The sequence below is a fragment of the Anser brachyrhynchus genome, assembly GCF_964034855.1.
Source record: "Anser brachyrhynchus genome assembly, chromosome: 2".
Lineage (NCBI taxonomy): Eukaryota > Metazoa > Chordata > Aves > Anseriformes > Anatidae > Anser > Anser brachyrhynchus.
Window position 1 is genome coordinate 74,021,833 of NC_137695.1, and position 24,691 is coordinate 74,046,523.

General features: G+C 34.1%; 1 protein-coding gene across 26 annotated transcripts in view; it reads right to left on the reverse strand.

Annotated features, from left to right (window-relative positions):
* The window catches only part of CDH18 (cadherin 18), a 548,209-nt gene that overhangs the window by 49,678 nt on the left and 473,840 nt on the right, over nucleotides 1-24,691 (reverse strand). For all 26 annotated transcript variants that reach the window (XM_080580190.1, XM_080580181.1, XM_080580180.1 and 23 more), the window contains 3 exons: nucleotides 19,574-19,741; nucleotides 8,207-8,394; nucleotides 836-1,089 (listed from right to left, as the gene is read on the reverse strand). In XM_080580190.1, the coding sequence (XP_080436316.1) occupies nucleotides 836-1,089; nucleotides 8,207-8,394; nucleotides 19,574-19,741 (610 nt within the window). The remainder of the gene's footprint in view (nucleotides 1-835; nucleotides 1,090-8,206; nucleotides 8,395-19,573; nucleotides 19,742-24,691) is intronic.

Below are 24,691 nucleotides of genomic sequence, written 5' to 3' on the forward strand. Positions count from 1 at the left end.
CAGCCAGGGCAGCAATACAGAATTCTTCCTTCTTTTTTTTTTTTTTTTCCCTTAATGAGATTATTTTCTTAATAATAAATTTCATTAAAAGGATATCAAAATCCTTCCTTCCTAATATGTTACAGGTTTGTTTAGTTTCCAAATGATGAACCTAATGCTGTAAAAGCTTGCTTCTCAGCACTTCTATTTGCCCTAGACCTTGCAATTGGAGATAGCATGACATACCCTTAGCAACATCAGTGTGCTGCATTATTCTCTTCATTCATTACCCTACTAAAAATGAAGCATATTAGAAAATGACTTCCAACACAAATAAAATTTTGCAATAATTATATTGCATGACTGTGAGGAAAGGAGTACCTAAAACAGTTCCTTTCTTGCACAAGCACCTGATACATCTACAGAGTGGGAAGTGTGCAAAGGGCCAGCAGGATAGTGCATGAAGGACAGCAGGAAAACAGCATTATGATTCAGAATTGATTTACAACTAGTAGTACAATGCTGACTGGCAGCAGGCCACTGAAGTGCATCATTTTACAAGATGTGATAACATATACTGTCCTTGTTCAGTTGGTTGCTTGGAGAGGTTCTGCTAAAGGATGAAGTACACACAGACCTTTGCTGAGACTGATGGCTAAATGACAATTTTAGTGCAAACCAACAAGAGGTTGAGATTACATTATTAAATCTAATCCACACAGGCTGATTACAGCACTATTCCAACCTCTTTTTCTCTTGAATGTACTAAAATAAAAGACATCATTTCATACATCCTAGATCTCATTAAAAGTTCAGCTGGTGGAATTCAATTCAATTACTTGAGGACTTACTATACCTCACTAAACTGTTAGCAGTGTCAGGATCTTGTGCAGTTACTGTGCCAACTGCAGTCCCAATCTTCGCATTTTCATAAACATCCATGACATAGGAAGGCATTGTGAAGAGTGGAGGTTCATCCACATCGCCAACTATGATCTTCAGCATTGTTACGTCTTTGAATGGTCCCAAGTGTGAAAAGCGGAAATCAAGGTGAGTATTTGCTCCTTCTATATTAAGTGTATAAGATTTCTTTTTTTCATAGTTGAGTGGCTGTTGGCAGAAAAAAAAATTATCGTTACCATTCCATGCTTCAGTTTAGCCTCGTAGCTAACTATATCTTTTCATTTTAATTTGGTAGCAAACTACATTTCTTCAGGTTACTGTGATATTCTGGTAGTCAATGGCATACATTTTAAGTAGAAAGAGTAAGATGATTCAGGTTTTTTTCTCCAAAAGAACTGTGGGCAATGTACCACTTTTGGAAGAACTCAGCGTTGAGACTGAGTGACAGATTCTTCTTCTGTGATAATGTAATCTCTAAATTTTATCACCCTTCAAATTTTATTGGTCATTGATAAATATTTAAAAAGTTGTAGACTGGCATGTCTCAAATTAAATTAATACCTTGAATTAACATGTTTAATAGACAGTGATAAGGATGCTAAAATTCTTTTGGGCATATCTCCTATTAAATCCCCAACTGAAAAAGGCAACTCCTTGCATGAAAACACTCATTTATCAAACAAGAAAGAAATTTAAATGTGTAAGGATAGCCTAAATGTGTGTTTTTGTAAAAAGAGTCAAATGCATGATGTATGCCTATAGTCTAGACAATTTTCTTTTAAACTCTTTACCAGCCACAACAAGAAAGACAACTCTTCAGCCTGTTTTACCATGTACTGCCTCACTGCATGTGGACTATACAGTCACAAATGGGAAGAAAGTCTGTAGCTCAGGATATGCCTTCTATGGGTCTGAATGTCCAAATAAATCCCAATAGAAAGCAAAACCCCAGCTGTACTATCCACCAGAAGTGTCATTGCAACTTTAGCCTTTAGAAGATGGTCTGACTCTTGTATCACACAGCATGGACACTTTCTTTCTTAGAAGTTCCATTTCTATCTTGCTATTTACACATGTGAAAATTTTATCTCCCTTGTTTTCTACCTGTCTTCCTTCTCTGTAATGATACAGGCTCACTAAGCAAAAAATGATTGCCTTGCAGTCCATGAAAAATAAATTAATATTTGTAGGTTCAGTTGCATCCTCGTAAATGTAAGCTTTATGGCCATGACTTTGTTACTATGACCCTGCTGATTCTGACATTGAAATTACAATTAAAATCAGGAGCATAAACTGGTCAATAGCCTTAATTTTTGTGTCAAACAGTAAGTTCTGCAAGCTCTTACTGTAGTTAGAACCAGCCTGAGCTCACAGAATATGGGACCATAGTCCAATTGTGTGCTAATTTAGTGTCTTAATGTGTTATTTTAACCCTACGCTAGGATGTTATTATACTGTCTTACATAAGATATGACAAAAGCACAACACCCAACTCTCAACTCTTCTAATGTCATATAGTTATGTAGTAGATGCGACTGAAAGGATATTTAACTTAAAAGGTTGCATCAGCAGATACATAAGTAATCAATATATATATATTTTTTTCTACAGGCTACATTTACAGGACCACAACCATTTTGGGTTGCTTTCTTATGTGTCATTAAAAAAAAAAAAAATTTACACCTTTCATAGACAGTGTATTGAGACTTTTTTGTGAGAAGTTACTTTTCCCATATACTGTATTAGCACTTCTTGCGGAAATGGCTATAAAAAATACCAGTTCCATTAGACAAATTAAACATCTTAAAACTGATTTGAAAACTAATAATCAGTGACAAAGGCTGTATTAAATGATGTGTTGTCAAACTATTTATAGCCTGATAGACTGGAAGACTAGCTTTTTTTTTTTTTTTTTTTCTCTCCCAGAGAATGCTAAAAGTATAAATGATGAACTATCTGTCTTCAGAATTCTTCTGCAATCTCAGGATGTACACTTTACATGTAGAGCCAGTCCCTCAGTCTAGAATTGTACTATACTGATGGTAGGGACTGACTGCAGCGATGAGGACAAGGCCAACAGGACGAAAGCCTGACAGAGTAGGTTTTTCATAAAACAAAGCTAAATTTGTAAATTCGGACCACAGTTGTTTAAACACAGAAGGAGAATACCTGTTTTTTCTTTTTTTTTTTTTTTTTTTTTTTTTTTTTAGTGTCTGACTGCACTTGCATAAAGTTCAGAAAATTTCTGGGAAGCAATTAGACTTGAGAGGATACAAAACCAGCTGACTGATCTTTCATCAGTTTCACAAAAATATGCCATAAATATGCCATTCCAGGAAGTGATAGAATAGATTTCAAATTTTCACATTGTTACACTTTAAATGCACCATTTTGAGGAACAGCACTCATACATGATAATAAACACCTCAATAAAAATTTCTGGCTTACAAATTTCTGGCTTCAGCCAATTTATAAAGGATACATAGGTTAATATTTATTACTATGCTAGCAGAGCAGGTATTTTCTACAGATATATACTACCAGTAAGTTTCCAACAGTCTCAGAACACAGGCATAACACTAAAAGAATTTTCAAACCCACGCAATACCTATTTTACAAATGAAATTATTGTGATATGATCTCAAAATGATATTATATGAAATAAATCTATATTCTTCTCTGCCAGCTCCTGCAACATGCATTTCTCCATGCCACAGAAGATCATGATCCACAACTGGAATCCCCACAGGCAGAAATTCTATTATGACAGAATTCCATTAAAATCAACATTGTTCTGTGCGGACCTAACTGCCTGACTAAACAGAACAGACAAGTGTTCAAGCCTTGAACCAAGGCTAAACTTGTATTTCGTATCACTCCAAAGAGTGGAAAAGTAGTATTTAAGGCAAGAAATATGAAGAACTCAATGTGCGATTTGTCAATGTCAGTGCATATTTTGTAGATAAAATGTACAGTAAATTTGATTGATGATGTATAAGCAATACAGATGGTCAGGATTTATACATGCTATATATTTCTTTAATTTCTCCTTTGTGTAATGAAGGAAAAATAATTAATTCTCTTAACACTAATAGCATGAGATATTTTTGGTTTTTCTCTTTCTCTGTCTACCTTTCATGAATATATAAATAAAAAATATTAAAGGCATGGAAATTTACTATTGCCTGATAAATTTATTACTGTGAAAATCCAAGCTAAAAATACTACTCCTATTAAATCAATTCATACAGCAATATGCTTAGTAAATACAGATCTATATATTCTATACAGTTCTATATTCTGTGTAATTCTGTAACTCTAAGTTAAGATGTCATTTGTTTATTTATGTAATATTTCTGCTATGAACAGGGCAAATATTTAATAGCAATTTACACTGATATGCAGCATACATATTCTAAGATTAAACAAGTTTAAAATAGGATGGGAAATTTTAAATATGATGACTTTTTGGAAAATGAACTTAAATTTATACTGATGATGATTGGATTGGATTGTTTAGGAAGATTAATTTCTCAGAAAACACATGAAGCATAATACAGATGGAAGTGTTTTCAGTTGTGTAGTTACTCAACTGGACAAGACCAATATATAAATATATGTTTGTCTACAAATAAAGAATAATCCATTCAGATAATCAGAAAAAAAAAATCACAGAGCCTAAGGTTTTAAAACCATAGCCAGAGCAGTTTTTTATCTTAGTTTTCTTTCTTTTTCTTCCCATAACCTCTCCAAACTAAAGAAGCAGATACTGGGACATAGAAGAAAAAGAGCTTACTCTCCTGCACAGTGATACCCAGAGGTTAAAACAAAAACAAAAACAAAACACCACAATTTTCAGATATTTTGGAGAGAAGCTACACATACTGTGCTACATATTATTATTACTGGGGATCATAGTTAGTATTATTTTTTATTTTGCTTCTCTCCTGAGGATAAGCAAGGAAATTTTCAAGCAAAGCAAGCCAGATGTGATATTCCACATATTAGAATAACTGTAATTTGGTAAGAGTTTTGACATAAAAATGATAATGCAAAATAATTTGCATTTACAAAGGAATTATTTCAACCACCCCACCAGATTCACAAAAGGACTGATTTATCTCCAAATAACCAAAGTGAAAGATGTGGCTGTGTCCTTTCTGAATCCTTGCTCTCTCCAGAAGAAATAAATACTCAAATATGACTTGTAAAGACATTCACACGTGTAAAACCTCCTCCATTTAACTCACAAAGGCCTTGAGTTTCAGTCACCTATCTCTTATATGTATAGCTATACTCTTATAGCACCACTCTGAATTATACAGAGGCACCACTCTTATCGAGAAATCTAAACAATAATTTCTAGATTTACTTAAAATTGTAACAAAACTGAAGATCATTAACTCTTTCTTGGAAAGAAAACAGAACATTTAGATTTCAGATAGGCCTAGACAGAATTTTTGTTCATGTTTCTTATTTTCCCAGAGAACAGTATCTTTCCATGACTATTACCTGCATATCTTCTGTATGTATCCAACAGTTATTCTGATTTTCATGCACAACTGAAAATACTAAATGTAGCTTGAGTGAACTAACTGGACTATAAGACTAACTGGAAAGAACTGCTGTTCATTATACTGCAATTTGTGTTTATAATATCAGACTCCAAAGAGGAATAGGAGAATTTCATGAGAAATGAATAGCTGTTACCTGAACATTTCCAGTCTCATTATACAAAATGGAAAAGACACAGATTGTTCAGACTATTTTTCCTAGGAACTGAAATATATTTGCTGAGTTGATGTCAGTAAAGTTCTAGCATACCTCCCTGGAAGTCACAGCATGGGGTAACATGCTGACCAGTCATTCTCTGAAGGATCCAGGGAAGTTATGGCTTTCACTGTGGTATTTTTTTCAGTTTTCCTCCAGTCTCCCAATCAAACAAGGAACTGAATTAGGCAAAGGGGAAATCCTGCATGGCAGTTTGCAATATACCCTGTGTAGAAGGATCTTTATGAATGAAAGGGTGGCTTCAAAGGGCTTATGAGAAGAAAGATAGTGAAAGTACAGGGAGTTTGCAGTCAGCTCACATTGAAAATAGAAATATACCTTCAATCTGTAGACTTTGAAGGTACGTTAATCAGCCTAGCATGGAGGCACTAAGAAGTTTGATTTTTGCATCAGAACCTCAAAAAGAGAAGTTTTAAAAAGGCTTCAGATAATCTTCAGAAAGACTTCAGATATTCAGACACAATAATAACAGTTACTTCCGACTTTTCTGATGTGCCTACCATGCAGTCTTCCAAAGAAGTAGAAAGAGAAATAGAATAGAAAGAGAACAAACCATTCTGTTCTACTGTTATTGAAGGTGTTGCATTTGATGTATGAAACAAAACCAATTCTGTTCTTAGTGTAGATTATTTGTTTTTGGGTAGGCTATTAAACTCATTCATCTTCAAAAACAATCTAAATGAAAAGCAATTGCAGCACACTGTGTAAATAATAGTTATTAAACTATGTACAAATCTGTGTAAAAATAATTTAAAAATGACATCACCTTTCTGTACTGTACTGTACAAGGGGATAGTATAATTTCTGTGAGTTAAGAAAGGAGGTATTCCACACCAGTTTATGTATTTTTAAGTGCTGCATTTCTGTTAATCTGAAATATCACATTAGCTAAGAAAAAATTACCCCTTCTTGTCTTGATGGGAAAGTGACTCAAATGACTGTTCTGTGCATGTATAAGAACAGGCAACATATGCTTTTGTCATATTCTAAAACACAGTGAAAATTTCTCTCATGCCATTTTGTCTGCCAAGAACACTAATAAATGTGATTTTACACATCTGATGTATGGACTTCTTTGTTTTGTTGACAATTCTTCCTTTCCTCTTCATGTTCTTAATATAAGTGCACATTGTATTTAACGAACTATAGTCATGGTGAACTTCTAAACACAGAATAATGTTCATTTTGAGGAAACAATAAGAGATTATGGCATCACCTCCATCAAGGCCACCAGAAAGTAACTTCACTGGCAGAGAAAAGAAGAGTTTATTTTAACATGGTTGAAAGAGGGGGGATAGTAACCCACCTTTATAAAATACACAGAATTAAAGTTTTTTACGATACTGGGGAGATAGGAACCACTTTTTAAATCATTATAAATTATGAAAATCACATTTCCTTCATTTACAAAATCTGTTTTAAAAATTTAAATAAAGCTTTACATACATACATATTTATTCAGATAAAAAAAATAATAACATTCTTTATTATGTTTTTGTTTGCATTCTCTTGTCTCGCATTCTCTTTCAGCAGTTCTGGTTTTCATTTCTCCTAGTTTCAGTCAGGCCCAGGATACATATTAACTAAACATGAATGTAAATTCACTTACATTTTTTAGAGCACCCAGATATGACTGATGCCTAAAAACTCAGTAACAACAAAGCCATGTGGGAATTACTAATTGATGTTTGTTAGTCCATGTAAAAACAGATCAAGAAAGGATTTCTCCTTTTGTTGGAAAGGTTTTGAAAAAAAATATTGCTTAAATATAATAACCCAACTCTCTGGGTTATTATAAAAGTAAATTTTAATCTATCCATAGAATATTAGCATAAGTGGACAGATATTTCAGGAAACATTTCCTATGAACTCATTTCAGAAGACTTAATATAGAGATGAAATTGTCTGTGGAATTAGATTTGTGTATGGAATTCAGTTAAGAATGAACTTAAATGGCAATAACACTTTATAATTAGTAGTTTAAATAGACTGGGATGAATGTAGGGAATTCATATAAACGGTAACTGTGGTAACTGTGTAATGGTTCGACTGAGTTAAGTTTTGAGTCTTTGTAAGTAAGTTAGTGTTCATATTATATATACAGTGCATGATACTTGACCCTGTAGATGACAGCTGGCAAGAAATTCAAGGAATAAAAGTCTATGAAAACTTAACTATACATTCATTCCTACAGGTAAACTTTCTACTTTCTAAACTTTCTGTTGTTCATTCAGGAACAACAGTATAACTTTCGGCCAAATTTCAGTTCTTTCAAAGAAATTGAATGAGTAAAACATCAGAAAAAGAAAAGAAAAAAAAATAATTCAGTAAGGTTTAGTTTATTATAAATATTAGATATGACCATTGAAAAAAGCACAAAAGATATGTTTCTGCCTTCTCTGCAAAGTTTTAAAGCTTCTCAGGAACCAGTGTGTGGAGAAACTTCAATAGTAAAAAGTAAAACAAATATGACAGCATTCATCATAACATTTTTAATGGTCTACATTGGCAACTTGCAATGTCTATTGCTTACCTTCTTCAGAGAAAGAATTCCTTCCCGTGTTTCTTTGTCAGTGGATATGGAGAACACTCCAGCACCATCACCATTTATAATTGTGTACTTCATGTCTGCATTTGAACCAGTGTCTGCATCATTTGCCTTAATTTTGCCAACTGCTGATCCAACTTGAGCTGATTCAGGAACATAGAGTTGATAATGTTCTGAGTGGGAAGGGGAGAAAAAAAAAACAAACGAAAAAAACAGCTTGGACATTTTCTAGCCAAACTAAATTACAGAACCGTTATGTGCTTAATACATGTCTATGAAAATGGGACGTTACCTATGGAAAGCTGACAAATAATCAAACCTATGAACGTATTTAGACTCCCAAGAGAATACAAAAGGAAACTGCATCTTTCATGAGATGCCTTCATTCAAAATCCAAATTACCTAATGCAGGACTTAGGTTTTCACAGCCCTTTTTGCTGCTCATCACATAACACAGAAATTAAGTCTGGAGTTTACTTCACACCAGTATTTAAGGAAGTTTACCTTCTCTACAAGCAAAATATATTTATCTTCAGCAACTTATCATCAAAGGAGTAGGCAAACAAATACTTTTGAACTGGAAAATCTCTGCATGTTATATTCCTTATTTTTTTTTTTCTGAAATCTGGTCAGTTGATTTTACAACATTGGATCAACACACATTTTCTTCTAAAAAAAAGAGTAATTAATCCTTAATATTTTGCCATTATTGCTTTTGTTGTTGTTGTTGTTGTTGCAGCAACCCCCTTTACACGCATATTTTCCCTGGTATCCATTGTAAAGGACAATGAACATAATGTGTACATAAATGAACTACAGAACTGTGACCATAAAAGGTGTGAACTCCTTTCAGTGTTTTTATAACCTGTTAGATTAATCAATAGAAAATTATTTTTTTAAAAAATAATGTTCTTAACTATCAGTTTCCTTTTTGATTAAATCTCCTAACAGGTACAACATGTCCTGGGGGATAGGAAGGTGCTACAAAGAGAAAAGAGTAGCAAACAAACATAATGTGATTATTTAAAATTCCATCTGAAACTAGGCCAGTAAGAGAGCTCAAAGACATTTTCTCCAGTAATTTTGGTGTAGAAACCTACCAGCACCATAGATGGTGTGCACATACCAAAAAAACTCCAAACATCCCTCATTCAAGACCCTCCCAAGAATCTGCATCACATCACAGTTTATATCACAGGCCAACCTCCAACACAGAAACAAAGAGCAAAAACACAACATCAATTGCTATATATCTTCTGAAACTACAGTTTCTTCTATCTTGTTCTTAAAGCATTCTGTAATAGTGAATGCAATAATGAAACACTGAAGTGCAGGAGAGTGGATCAGAATACGCTCCATATAAAAGATAACATGTTGTTACAGGTTGCTGGGTTTAAACCAGCTGGCATGACAGCAGATGCACCCTTGATAAGCATACAGAAAGGCAAGATTTAAAAGGAATTCAGAGGCTGAACACGTTATGGCAGAAAATATATATATATATATATTTGACAAGTGAATTGAAGAAACCTATGAATCTACATAAGCTGCAATTGCAGAGGGAATGCATGGTATCAATAAAATAAAACTAACTTCAGACACCTGATACAAAACTGACAATTTTACTAATAATTTGTTTAATTCCTTGTTCAATGGTTCCTAAACCTACTTAAAGTCTTCCATTGTTTTTGTAATACTAGTTTATAATACAAATAAATAAACAGTAGTGTGAGGAGGATAGATGAATGCACTAAACATTGTTTGTCCAAAAGGAAAAAAAGTCCACCTGTACTCGGCTCTGGTGAGGCCGCACCTCGAGTACTGTGTTCAGTTTTGGGCCCCTCGCTACAAGAAGGACATCGAGGTGCTCGAGCGAGTCCAGAGAAAGGCAATGAAGCTGGTGAGGGGTCTGGAGAACAAGTCTTACGAGGAGTGGCTGAGGGAGCTGGGGGTGTTCAGCCTGGAGAAGAGGAGACTCAGGGGAGACCTCATCGCACTCTATAGGTACCTTAAAGGAGGCTGTAGCAAGGTGGGGGTTGGTCTATTCTCCCACATGCCTGGTGACAGGACGAGGGGGAATGGGCTAAAGTTGTGCCAGGGGAGGTTTAGGTTGGATATTAGGAAGAACTTCTTTACTGAAAGGGTTGTTAGGCATTGGAATGGGCTGCCCAGGGAAGTGGTTGAGTCACCATCCCTGGAGGTCTTTAAAAGACGTTTAGATGTAGAGCTTAGTGATATGGTTTAGTGGAGGACTTGTTACTGTTAGGTCAGAGGTTGGACTAGGTGATCTTGGAGGTCTCTTCCAACCTAGACGATTCTGTGATTCTGTGAAAGTGAGGTTTGCTTGGAAAAGAAAAAACAAGTTACCATGCAGCAGGTAGGAAATGTCAAGGGAAACCAGAAATGTCCGGCAGAACAAGATAAAATTTACCATGCAAAAAAGAAAATGCCAAGTCTGATATAATAGGAAAATTGCTTAGTAGTTGATTCATTTAAACTGCATAGTTAGATCTTTGGTATGTATCTAAAAGCTGTCTTTATTAATTTTGAAATAAATGCACTGCCTTGAATTCTGCTGCAATGCTTCATGCTTACAAATGATATCAACTGACACTTTCACACTGATGGTTGCTTCATTTCATACATAAAATTATAATGGTGGGATGAGATTAATTTTGGAATTTACTTATTGTTAAAATAAATGTGAAATGTGGTCTTTTGACACTTTAGCTCTGACTAATGCATTCCAAAAAGGAAAAGAGTGAGGCCAAAACGATTATGTTATGTAGAGGTCATAAGGAATATGTTACATAATCAAACCCCTTCACGAATGGGAAGCGTTATAACCCATATGATAGGGTGAACTAATTAGAGACTTCCAAATAGTCAAACTACCTCAAATATATCCTCATGACACTACACTTTGCTTCATAATCACACCCCAAGTGTTAGCCATCTGTTTCAGAAAACCATGTTACTGATATCAACTTCAAACACTCTGAAATGCTAAACCTTCAAGCAAAATAAATATTTAGAATCACTCATTAGTTACCTGTCAGTATCTGAAGAACTGAAACGTTTCAATAAATAAATAATAATAATAATGGACGGGATTCAAAGAAAACTGTTGAAAACTAAAACTGCCAGATCACGAGGTCAGAAATGTCTTTAAACGAGAATTTAACCACTGCTTCACAAGGACAGCCTGAAGATATCTCATATTGAAATGAGGCACTTGACAATTACAAGGAATACTATCTGAAAACAACACAGAAGAAGATAAAATTCAGCAACATGAAGGTTAGATAAAATATATTATAGATATTTTCTTACACTAGATGTAGAGATTGGAATTGTTCTTTCTAAACACTAAATAGTTGTAAACTTTATTTCTGGAAAGTAGAAAAACAAACTAAAGGTTTAAATTAACATACCCTTGGGCATTAACAAACTATTTAATAGGGCATTAAAAACAAAAGGATTGTGGGATAGGTATACTATGAATTCATGGTTCTTTATCATAAGCTATGACCCTGTCTCACCCCTTAAAAGCTGTTGGGGATTTAGAAGTGCTAAGGATCAGGTACCACTCTGTACCAAAACTGTTTCATAAAATCTGCCTGAGTTGAACAGACTGTTCCCACACTCCCAGCATCACAGTCTCCCAGCAGCTGTTGTAAAGCAGGACTTTCAAAGTCTTGGAGGTGCTCTACATTGTCTTAGAGGGGCTGCTCAGTGGCTTATGGATTAAGATTCTGTAGCAATTGATTCGATTCTCACTTTCTATATAAGCATTCACTTGGATGCATTCACTTGGCTCATGAAATGAGTAAATTAATACTCTTTTCCAGTTAATGTACTGTACAGATTAGTAATACCACTTCACAAGGCTTTAATATATGCTAACAAAAACATTGTTTAAATTCATGTAAGTGATCTTCATCTTTCTTTCAATAAACTATGTGGCTTATCTATCATTACAGTACAGAAACAACTTCTTGATTTGTAGAACGATTTACTTCCCATTTCAGTTAGCCTACAGGCAACCTATAATGCTGTTTTACTCTCAGGAAAGCAATTTCTCTGTCTGAATCTCTCCAAAAATGAAGTATGACAGTATATAAAGCAACTCAACAAGCATGTTATTCACTGTATTTCTTAATATATTTTGTTGATAAATTTGAATTACTTTTCTAGGTTATAATGTTCTCTGGAACAGTAAGAATTACCTTACAACGGAAACGAGGACTGGCATAATACTGAATTGATAGAGAAATAAGTAAATATCTGACCTACTTGTTAGGTTTGCTGCTCTGTTGGTGGTGGTGGAGTTTTGTTTGTTTGTTTGTTTGTTTTGTTTTGTTTTGTTTTTCCCTGGCATTAGCAGAGCCTGGATTCTACTCCCATAGCTTCACAAAGGGCATGAAAAGAAAGGTAGCTCTGAAGAACATCCCTTAAAATGGCATGGTCCTACTCCAATTTCTCTACCCAGTAAAAAACAACCCCCCAACCCTTCAAACCATTACTGCCTCATTCAGAAACCTTATGGGATAAAAAAAAAATGATGTCAGAATATTTCAAAATTATTTTGTTTGATTTTGGTGTATGACTCACATAATGAATAATCTACCTTGTACATAAAAATCCTCTAGACAATACCCGATTAAGTGAAATAAAAAAATACAGCTAGATTCCATATCCTACCCTTAGAAGTGAAGTTGATGCACATAGTTGGCATTAAAGCTCACTACACGGAACACATACTTTCCACAAATATTTAGCCAGACTTTGATGTAAACATATTTTACACCTCCCAGCTTCTCTTTATATTTGAATTCCATTAAAAAAAAAAAAAAAGTGTGATTAAATTTAATTTTCATGTATTCTTGTTGAGGGAGAGTTTTTAAATCCCATTCTTATGTACTCATGAAAAGTATTATGCTTACTTCCTTTAAAATTTACAGTAAAAATTTGATTATGTGAATCACACTTATCCTGCTCAAGAAAGAATATCATGACACTCATTCTGTGATCAAATGCCATTTTACAACTTAACATCAGATTTCCGTGACAAATAAAACAATTTGTTAGCTTTAACTTCAAATGTTGTGAAAATATGTGAACATATTAATCTTCTCACAAATAGACAAAAGAAGGCAATGATGAAAATCACTTTACACAATATTTGTCCAGTCTATGAAAGCAACAAATCTGATGCATATACTTTATTTCTTAACTCTTAACTCTCTTAGGTACTTAACGAACATTAAGTAACGTTAAATTAATTAATTAATTAAGTGATTGATTAAATTAATTAAATAATGTATTCATCTCAAATATCCATCTCTTTAAGGACATCATAGATTGATATTTAGTTCTAGTAGGTTAGAAAGATAAAACATAAGAGAAATTTTAGAAAATCGCTCATCACTGAGGTTTGTCCCTTTAAACTGTTTGGGTCCCAGGACATTTTTGGTGCTAGCTGCCTTTTAAACAGCCTGTTGCCCCTGCATCAGCAGTCTTGTTAGGCTGGTGACTTGAACACTTCTGGGAAATCAAAAAGTACCATACTTCTCTTATGCTTAACACTAAAAGCTGGCCCAATACATTGAAGTCACACACCTGCAACAGGTAATACAAGCCTACAAGCCTGTTGAAAAATACAAGCATTTTTCCCCTTTACATGGTCTACCAGCTGCCAGTCAGAAATTAATGTTCTGGAAATGGAAGCTTCCTAGTTCTTACCTATCTGCTGCACATTCAGTTGCTGATATCACAGAGCTATTTCTAAACAAAGAACAATTAAGGTCATGGGGCTTGGAGATGAACGTGATGACTCTGCAACAGCAAACATAAGGATACTAACTCCAGCCATACTCACGCTGTCCCTCACTGCTCATTCACTTTGGAACCTGAGCACACAAAAATTGTTTACTGAAATAGTTCTCCAGCTTTTAGAATATGGGAGAAGTAGTATATTCATTAGCACCACAATTACACCATGTGACTATTATGCAAATATATCCAATTTTAATACAAATGTACACTTCCCATGAACTGCATTGCCAGACTTTTGCAGCAACCTGGAACACAATCCTAAGAACGTTTTAACAAAAGAAAATCCTGCTACCTTTTTTCTTTATGCAAAAAAATAAAAAAATAAAAAATAAAAACCTGATTTATGTAGATGTCATCATAATTTCAAAAGTCTATACTGAAATACTGTTTACATCTCATCAGCACTAAAAGCTAGAATTTCTAGGTTACAAGTAATTATTTCTAGTTTCGTTTTTTTTTTTTAAATATCAAAGTTCACCTGTTAGTTAAGATGTCTTAATAATATACTAAAATGTTATAGATTAATCTTTACGTCTAATGTTATCTGAGATTAGCATGTTGGACAAGAATTCAGCTTTGCAGGAAAACTGTCAATGTTAACAGAGACGTTAACGATGTCCCAATATTAACACAGCAAAAAGGAATTCTCTGTGAATAATCCTTATATTTTCTCATGACAGTCTATTTAAATCTCATTATGATGACTCAATTTACACAACAGAACTAAAAAGAAGCTACATTTGATTTTTAAATACTGTTTCAGACATAAAATAAAATAATATAGGTATTATGCTGCATTTCCCTATCACCTACAAATACCTCCTTTTCCCTGTAATGTAATGATATGCTACTCATTTTATCTTTTAATGAGACATTAATAATGGCCTTTTAGTCAATTCATTATGTACAACAGGCTCATTCTACCTGAGTCAACAATTTACAAAAAGAACTATTTCTGAATCTGACTCTGTTTAATTGCTAGTAAAGAAGAATAGTCCTCCCTAAACCTTGCAGCTGGAAAAGAAATTAAAAATAAAATAATATGATTATTAGCTGAATTTCTTTAGAGAACTTGGAACATATATATGAAACAAAATAAATGTTGGTAATGTCAAGACTTCAAACCTTCTTGCACAAAACACGTAAACTATAACTTTAGAAAAACATATCCTAGATTGTGAACCACCTGGAAACAAACACTCAATATGGTACTCAAAAACCTCATCTGTGGAACATAGGAATGAGAAAAAATGGGAATAAAATAAAATTTCTAGATTAGTAACATCAGTCTTGACAAAAGATAATACAGTATTTTGCACATGCAGGTGGAATACACCTTTTCAAGAACAGAACTATAAGGGTTTTGTGGAAGGACCCAAGGGAATGGCATGGACATGTGTCAAGGGAGGTTCAGGATGGATGTTACGAAAAGGCTCTTCACCAAAGGGTGGTCAGGCACTGGAACAAGCTCCCCAGTGCAGTGATCACAGAATTGAGCCTGACGGAGTTCAAAAAGCATTTGTACAATGCTCTCAGACATAGGGTTTGATTTTCGGGTGCTCCTGTGTGTAGCCAGGAGTTGGACTCGATGATCCTTGTGGGTCCCTTCCAACTCAGGATATTCTATGATTCTGTGATCACTTTAATTTAATAGTCTTCACTAACTTGTAAGCCCTTTCCAATTTCATGCAGATCTGACAAAAGGACTGAGGCCTCAAAGAAATTCTGACCCTATAGGACTGTTAACAATTACTGGTTGGAGACTGCTAAGAGAAAATCAGAGAAAATTCAGTTTCAGTCATCTCATCTGGCAGCATCCAAGTGGTCAACCAGCTGCCAGAGGGCTTTGGACCAGTCACCCCAGGATGGGACTGTGTTACTGTGCTTGACAGTGGGGAATGAGGGAATGCCAATTGTTAAGTATGGGGATCACAGGAACTGGATGTACTACATGGGACTATAATGGAGGGTATAGAAAATAACGTAATGGAGTATAAATCTGAAATGAATTTGAGCAGTAGATACATTTGTATTTAACTAGCCAATGGAGTTATATGAACAAAGCTGGATACTAGATGCTGTGTAGACTTTACTAGCACTTGCTTTTTCATAGTTAACTGGAGTACCTTCATACAACATTCCTACTTAAACATGGTTGTGTACTTCTCATAAAATGACATGGTAAAAAAGTGAGGTCAAACAAATTATTTATATATGTAATTTCATGTTATGCCAATGCACTGCCATGAAACAATCAAGCTTTATAAAAATGTTTTAAGCCATGAATTGTATTTATTTAAATTCTGCTTTATCCTAAAGAACCGAGCTTGATGTACCAAACAACAAAATCAATAAATGGGGTTTCATTTTACTTGTAAAACTCCGCTCTTAACACAGTAACTATGGATCTCCTACACACTGTCCAGACTGCAATCATTAGCGTTGATGTACAAAATGTGTCAGTGGAAGCATCTGTCTAGTGTGATGATCTTGATGCAATCAGAATCTACTCATCTTAAACAAAGCAAAACTTGCAGAATCTACTTATCCCAAATGAGACCACAGAGAATTAATGGAAAAAAAGCATACAGAAAATTCTTATGTAACTCAAGCCTGATAACACTGTGTCATCAGTAGATGGAACATTTTCTATCAGATTACTGAAATAAATTTATGACTATGAAATTAGGGCCTTCAATTATCAGCCAAGTGGATCCATCAGTGGTAAAGCTAACAAGATATGAGAGATGCTGATTATTGAAAAGCGAAGATCTTCCCATGCAAAGCACTGTTTGTCAGCTTACATTACATGGCTAGTTCATTTCTAACTGGACTCTCTAAAGAAGGGAAACCTGCAATGATGAAGAAAAAAATCCACAGTATTGTACAAGATGCACACACAAGATGATCACGACCCTATGCCTACTCCTGAGACATACTATTGTGTTTTGCAAGCAGAATTTTTCAGCTATGCATCTTATTTCAGTGATTATTGTTATCGTGTATTCACCTCTATTTCAGAACTTCAACCATCATACTGATACATTTATGCAGAAATGTTTCATATTCTTCTTCATAGTCTTTTTGGTGTCTTGGAACACGTAGGTCTTCTTTTAGTAATTTATTTGAAAGAAAGTCAGAAGTATTTACAGTCAGTACAGAAAAAATACAGTAAATTCATATGAACAGATAGATTTATAACCTCTATTTTTATGTTCTAATTACTTTTTCGAAGTGTTTCTTTACAGGGGACAAACCTGGCATACCTTAGTCCATATGCATCTCCAATGAACACTTATCTACCACAACCAGAAAGATATGACCTTTTAAATATATGCAGTAAAACATATTTATAAATAAAACAAATAAAACAAGCACCAATCAGATGTGCTTCCCAGATTGTTCTGAAGTAAAGTATTCATACAGTTAAGAGTCAGGTTCATAACTCACAAGTATGGCAACGGAGAAAAGGAAACTAACCAAAAGAGAGTCTGCAGTTTAGCTGAGGCTCAGCCTGTCCCAAGGCTTATACACTTGATATATGCAGTTTTGGTTAGTACTTCCCTTGAAATCAGAATTCTGACTGTGACATACCTCAGTAAGTCTCATTTAGCATCCCATCTAATAAGGAAATTGAAGAGAAATTTAAGTGAAAAGCATGACATACAAAGAAAGGAGAAGAAAAATAAGCAGTGAAATTATTTTTATTAGTGCAATGTATTATTGCAATAAGTCACAATGGTAGGATGGGCTGATTTTAGATCCTCTGTGTTTTGATTCAGTATCACTAACATAATAACTACTGTAATTTTGCAAAGGGTTTCAATTACACTTCTTGAAGAGAAGTAAAAAAGTAATGTTACAGTCATAGTTGTGGTATAGTGGTCGTATCTAAGGAAAGATAAATCAAATGTTTCCAGGATTAATCTGTTAAAAATGATAACGTTAAAATACTTTTTTTTTTTTAAGCTTGCTTTGTCAAAAAACGAGTTCTCATTAGAAGAGAAATGATATATTGTAATTTTCAAAGTTATTTTATGCAATTTTTAGAATCTCTTTAAATGTGAAGAAAATAATCTGAACATTTTATATTTCTTCAATTTCTGAGAAAATATTAATACAAATAAGAAATATATGTACTAAAGTACATTTCTAACTGTGAGTTAGTCGGCCTGCCGAAACCTTCCACACATAATAAAAGGACCGCCTCTTGAAACCTGGTACATAGGGATCCATTTGTCCCTGAGTATGCAGGAAACCTAGGACATTATTTGTACTTTAACTGCTTTAGATGTTGTATTTGTTCAAAGATATCCTTTACCTTTTGTCTTTTCAATAGTTATGAAGTATTAAATAGAGTGAGGAATGTAATGATAATTCTGTGGAACATAAAACCAAATACACACATTTTAAGGTTCTGTTTAAAAGGCTTTTCTGTGTGTGTTTGTGAGGCACAGAAAAAATATTCATTTCTACAGTACTCATAATGAACCTTCTTACTGCTTGACCAGATTTTATATAATGCACACTGCCAGGAAGTTTGGTTTTTCCCTGGAGCTTCGTGATCTCTAGTATTGTTTATAAATCTTCTCATTCAAACAGCTTAATGTATTTCCCAGTGGACATACATATACCTACTAGTCCATTATGTTCTACAAGGGCTCCTGCAATGTCTGAGTCCAGATTACAATATTCTTACTGGCCTTGAGCCAATCTGCAGAGAGCAGTTTAGCTATGCAATTTCATTCCAGAAGACTTAAAACGTTGACTGATTTCAGAATTCCTATAGGGCTCCAGCTGTTGTGTCAGATCAATGTGCACACAATAAGCTAGATAAAAATGAACTTCCTATTAGTGGTCCCATTACGATATTCTAACAAGAGTACTCTAGCATGTACTTTTTCATATATGCATGTGAGAACATTCAGTTTGACATCAACATTGATGATTCATTTAACTAGGGTAAAGGCAGACTTCACTGCAGCTCAAAAACAGTGAACAGTTTAGGTTTTGATCATCTGTAATGTAAAAAATGATCTTAAAAGTTTGTAAGGGTATAGAAGAAGAAATAGAAGGAAAAAGTGATAGATGTGTATGGAAGCAACCAAATGCATGACAGATTTAAACTCTGAATGTGTTACCTTCTGTTATTTTGTACCATAGAACAAAATAATTCACTTGTGGGATCAAAATTGTGCAGTTACTGCAATATACACATTCTAAAGGGACTGTAGAATAACCCACACATGACAACGGTATTTCTTTGTCACCCATCTCACTCTTATTCAGTGTTTAATTGAATGAAATGTTCGATGATTTTAGTACTTCGCCTATGCCATACCAGTGCTTCATCTGAAAACATAATAAAACTGAAAAATACTGGTGAATTCAAACATTTCCTGAGCTTCATTCTCTCCATGATTTTGAATATTAATTGGATTTCACTAATAGCTTCTTACTTCACTGAAAATCAACACAATTCTCAAAACAATTATATGCTGAAATTGTACATACTCTGAGGAAACCTGGGTGGATTGTCGTTGACATCAGTGAGTGTGATATTTACAGTTGTTGACCCTGACAGCCCTCCGACCTGCCCAGCCATATCTTTGGCTTGAATGACAACGGAATAATGCTCTCTGGCTTCCCTGTCCATGTTGTGCAAGGCAGTCCTGATGACTCCTGTGATGGAAAGAAAATAAACAAAAGAAAGATTAGAATTAGCTTGTTCTAGCAAGGGAAAATGCTGGACATAACCATTTGTTTCAGGAAAAGTGGGGAAATGGGAGATTTTCTGGAAACGTACAGCTTTTCTATAATCCAAATAAGCTGGGTTTATTTGATATTCAAGGTTAAAAGCCAATCGGTTGCCTTCCGTGTGCTAACAAATAATAAATAATGGATTACATAACGCTATATGGAGATGCTTGAGAGTGATCCATTGCTTTTTTTTTTTTTTTTTTTTAAATATAACAATGCCAGATACTGCTAGCCAGTCAACTTGCCTTGGGATAATAAAAAACCAAAACAAAACAAACCTATATTTTACAACTATAATAGGATATTAATAAATAATGAATCCAACTTATGTAACATTCCTAAATGAAAGGCACATTGCTCAAATGCAGTGTTTTCTCATGTATTATCATTGTTTAAATATCTACTTAATAGAACTATTAGTGAGAATTCATACCCCATGGAAGAAGCCACAGATTCATTTATTTTAACAAAAGTTCAATTCTAAATAAAACCACTTACCTTTTAAAACTATTCCAAAACTATACCTTCTTATTCAATACATATTAGTCACACACACTTGTCTTCGTAAGTGTAACTTATGTAATACTTGTATGTAAAGTAAAAGATAAGTTTTTATTGTTTTTACTATTGTAGACAGAGAAAACTAAAACTGAGTAACCCTAAAATTCTATTTTCTTAACATTTACTCAATGATATATGCACAAGCAAAGATGACAATAAGCGAGCAACAGTCAACCCTGTGGGCTCAGTTTCAATTATGGTGCATTTTTCATTCATGATGATGCCTGTAAATGGGCTCCTACTAATTTCTTTGATCGCAGTCTGACAGAAAGCTCACAGAGTTCAGTAAAGGGAAATGTCAAGTCCTGCACTGGGGAAAGAATAAGCCTAAGCATCAGTACATGCTGTGGACAGACCAGCCGTAAGGCAGATTTCAAGAAAAGGATCTGGGGGGGTCCTCATGGACAAGCTGGTTAGTAATGTGCCCTTGCAACAAACAAAACCAAGAGCATCCCAGTCTGCATTATTAAAAATGTTGCCAGAGAGGTGATCCTTCTCTGCTCAGCACTGGTGAGACCATATCTGGAGTTCTAGGTCCAGTTCTGGGCTCCCCATTACGTGAAAGACATTTATATGATGGAGTGAGTTATATCAAAAAACATAAACAAATATATTAAATAATTTTATTAACATTAAATTTTCAAAAATCTACATTTGTATTGTAACTTGGTTTTGGACTCTTAAATGGAGTGGGTGCTATAACAAGTAAGAAAATATACCATAGTATTATCAAATATTGTTTTGGGGTACATTTTAAACATATAATAGCTATTAAAGCAATTTAACTTGCTCTTCTAGGCAATCAGCAGAACAGCATTATTTCCATGGTCTGTGATTCCCACAGTCTCAGATGATCTCAGAAGTGATTTCCAGAATATTACTTTATTGTATATAAATTTATTTTATTATATGTATTCCATAAAGCCGATTACATGGAATCACAGAATGGCCGAGGTTGGAAGGGACCTCGGAAGATCATCTAGTCCAACCCCCCTGCTGAGCAGGATCACCCAGAGCAGATTGTGCACGATGGCATCCAGGAGGGTTTTTAATAGCTCCAGAGAAGGAAACTCCACAGCCTCTCTGGGCAACCTGTTCCAGTGCTCTGTCACCCTAACAGTTAATCATTGTTACATGTGAAATGGAAATTTTCATGTAGCTTATACCATCGTTTCCCTTCTATTCTGAAAATAAATCACATATAAACAAGTAGAACTATCCACAAAGAATAATATTTTAAAGTATCGATGAAGATTCAGAATGATTTTAACATACTTTTGCACCACGAGTACCTATTTATCAGAAGCTTGGATTCTGGACAAGCTAGCTAAAAGTAGTATACCAATATGTTTTACTTCATCAATATATTTTTCTTTTATACAGTTAGAAACTGTTTCTTTTTCACAAACATAATTGTAATATACTGAAATTCACCGTAACTTATACATACTATAATAGAAAGGCAAGAAGACATTTGGATAAATTGAATTGTTATAACTGAAGCATGAATTTTCGTCAATATGCTTCAAAAAATCTGATCCTACTGTACTGAAATTTCATTTTGCTGGAAAAAAAAATAAAAAATAAAAAATAGAAACATAGAAAGTTTTAAAAGTCAAAATGCTCTGCATTTTTTTCCTGACATTTTCCAAACAAATTGCTTCAACTTTTCACACTGAAATAATCTTTCTTGTTGGCACTTCTTCCTTATCTGATATAATAGAAATCAGAGTTGAAATAGAAACCAAATGTATTGGAACTTTTAATATTTATGTATATGCATGGAGGAAGTACAGGATTTTGAAAAACAACACTTCAATTTCAATTTGAAACAGACCATAGTTCACATACTGGAACATCTGTCTTCCACAGAATGCTCGTAATTACACTAGTCACTTAAAGTTTTAAACTACTTTAAATGAACAGAAATTCCTATGAATTGCCTTTACTTTCTTCTTCATTTTTACTCCAAGGGGTATGGCACTGAATCAGTTCTTGCAGACAGTTAATAATGACTTGTGGAGTGAAGGGATGACTTATTTTTTAGCATCATATTCTTATTTTCTGAAAATATAGTATATTCAAATGGTATAGTATATTAAAGTTTTTTATTCCAAAAACATAGATCTAAAATTTAGAATAAAAAAATTGTATTCATGTTTGGGGTATGCTGAAGGAAATGAGATAAGGGAAGATTTAGTTCTCTCTCTTTTCTTGGTTCTGTATATGTACATACATGTTAAAATTATATAAATACATGAGGTGTATAACTAGGTGCAGATCCTAACGTTCTATCCTTATTACTAGCAGGTCCACCAATTTTTCTGGCAATATAGCTCTAAAATCATACAGAACTTCAATTTTCTCTAATGCATCCAAAAGATGTATGGAGAACTACCTTCCTTTTTTTTTTTTTTTTTTTTCCCCAATAAGGTAATATGGAAAGTTCCAGCCCTCTCTTTTACAGTAGCAATTGCCCTTGAGCATGTTCAGTGTGCTTGGCAGGGGCTCCTATACATCACACAAGACAGGAAATAAATAATATAAAAATATAATAATAAAGAGGACTAACTTTCTCTTTCTAAAACTGTGAGGAAAGATTTTGAAAAAGAAAATCCCCCTCCCCCTTCCCCGTTCCTTTCCTTCCCAGATTACAACACATTGGTGATTCATCTATGATTGGCTTGCTCAGGACTTTATCCTCCAATATTTCTAAATTAATAAAACCAGAACTGTTGTAGAAAGTCTTATAATTAGTCCTGTAATTTGTTGGCATCAGCAAATTTCCTCATGATGGTCATGCATTCATCCTAAAAACATCAGACAAAATTGAGCAAAAAGTACATTGTGGTGTCAAGCTCTTAAAAAATATCCACGTCTACTACTCTGGACAGCTTCTCTTCTATCCTTTCACCCAACATCTTTAGATTCAGAAAAACACTGAAAAAATGTTCATTTTGACAAATTTTACTTTTGTAAAAAGTAAAATTTACCCAGTAAAATTTTACCCAGGCTCTGCAAATACATTCCTGATACTTAACTGCAGTTAATTCCTATTTTTTTTTTTTTTCTCTAAGGCATCTGTCAATTTACCCTTTTTTTTTTTTATCTGTTCTGTGGAGAACCATTTTACTTGCATGTAAGAAGAGCTGCACAGAAGGCTTGACTGTAAAAATCAAGATATTTTTAAGTCAAGTGCAGACAATTATTTTGAAAAAGTTTGCCACAGCCAAGTCTCTAACTATGCACTTATCAAAGTATTTAACTATATTCTTACCTGACAGTGTGGTGCACTTAAGGTAATTTATCTTATTGCTTAGATATAAGAACTTATTTTAGATTCAGTAATCAACGCACAGTTTTAGTCAGCTTTCTCTTGCAGCCTACTCCTGCATGATGTGTGAATGGAACCTTCCCAGAATAAACCATGGATCATTTTAACATTCTTAGATCAAATGTTTTCTATCCTGGGTGTGTGTGTGCGTTTGTAAGTTTCACCATCGAATGACAAACTAATCTGTCATAGACCAGTTAATTTTTTGTATGGAAAACTTCCATTCTGCTGTTGGATTACAAGCCTGGTCAGTAGGGATTTTCTAAAGGGTCAGCAGGTCTTACTAGATCTTCCATATTCTAGTTTCTTACGTGCCTGTCTTGTCATAAACAAGACCACTAAACGGTTCAAATATAATTTTAAATATCTATTTAATGACTGATTAAACGTGTGACTTTTACTAATTACTGAGGAAAGAGAACTATTACAGACGGTAATCTCATGAATATTATTTTTACTTTGTGAACAAAAGCCCTATTTTTATACTCATTTTGCTTTAGGATATGTAGTTAGCTTATTTTACTTCAAATTAATATTCTGAATATAACATATATACTAAAGTAGTTTTAAAAATCCAATATTATCCTACCTTGAGAGAATTAGATACATCTCTTTTAAGAGAATGAAGTAGGGCTTTTGTGAGTTTTTGCCTTTTAGGGCCAATACTGAGCAAGTATGAGTCAGCAGATGCATTTTGTTTTTCTTAAGACTTCAGAATCAACTTCAAATCTGGAAATTCCAATAGACTTTACCTTGGATTTATGATTTAGTCCAAACTATATTAAAAAAGAAAAAAAAAAAGAAAAAAAAGAGCTGATTTTGTTCATACTCCACATTCTGAATGCTTCTATAACATAGATATATTTAATCTACCCCTTTGGTCAGACCTACTTTATATAGGTAACATTATACATTTTGTTCTTTTCCAGAGCCATCACTAGAGAACTACCTTCATCACCAGAAGTCAAAGCACTATA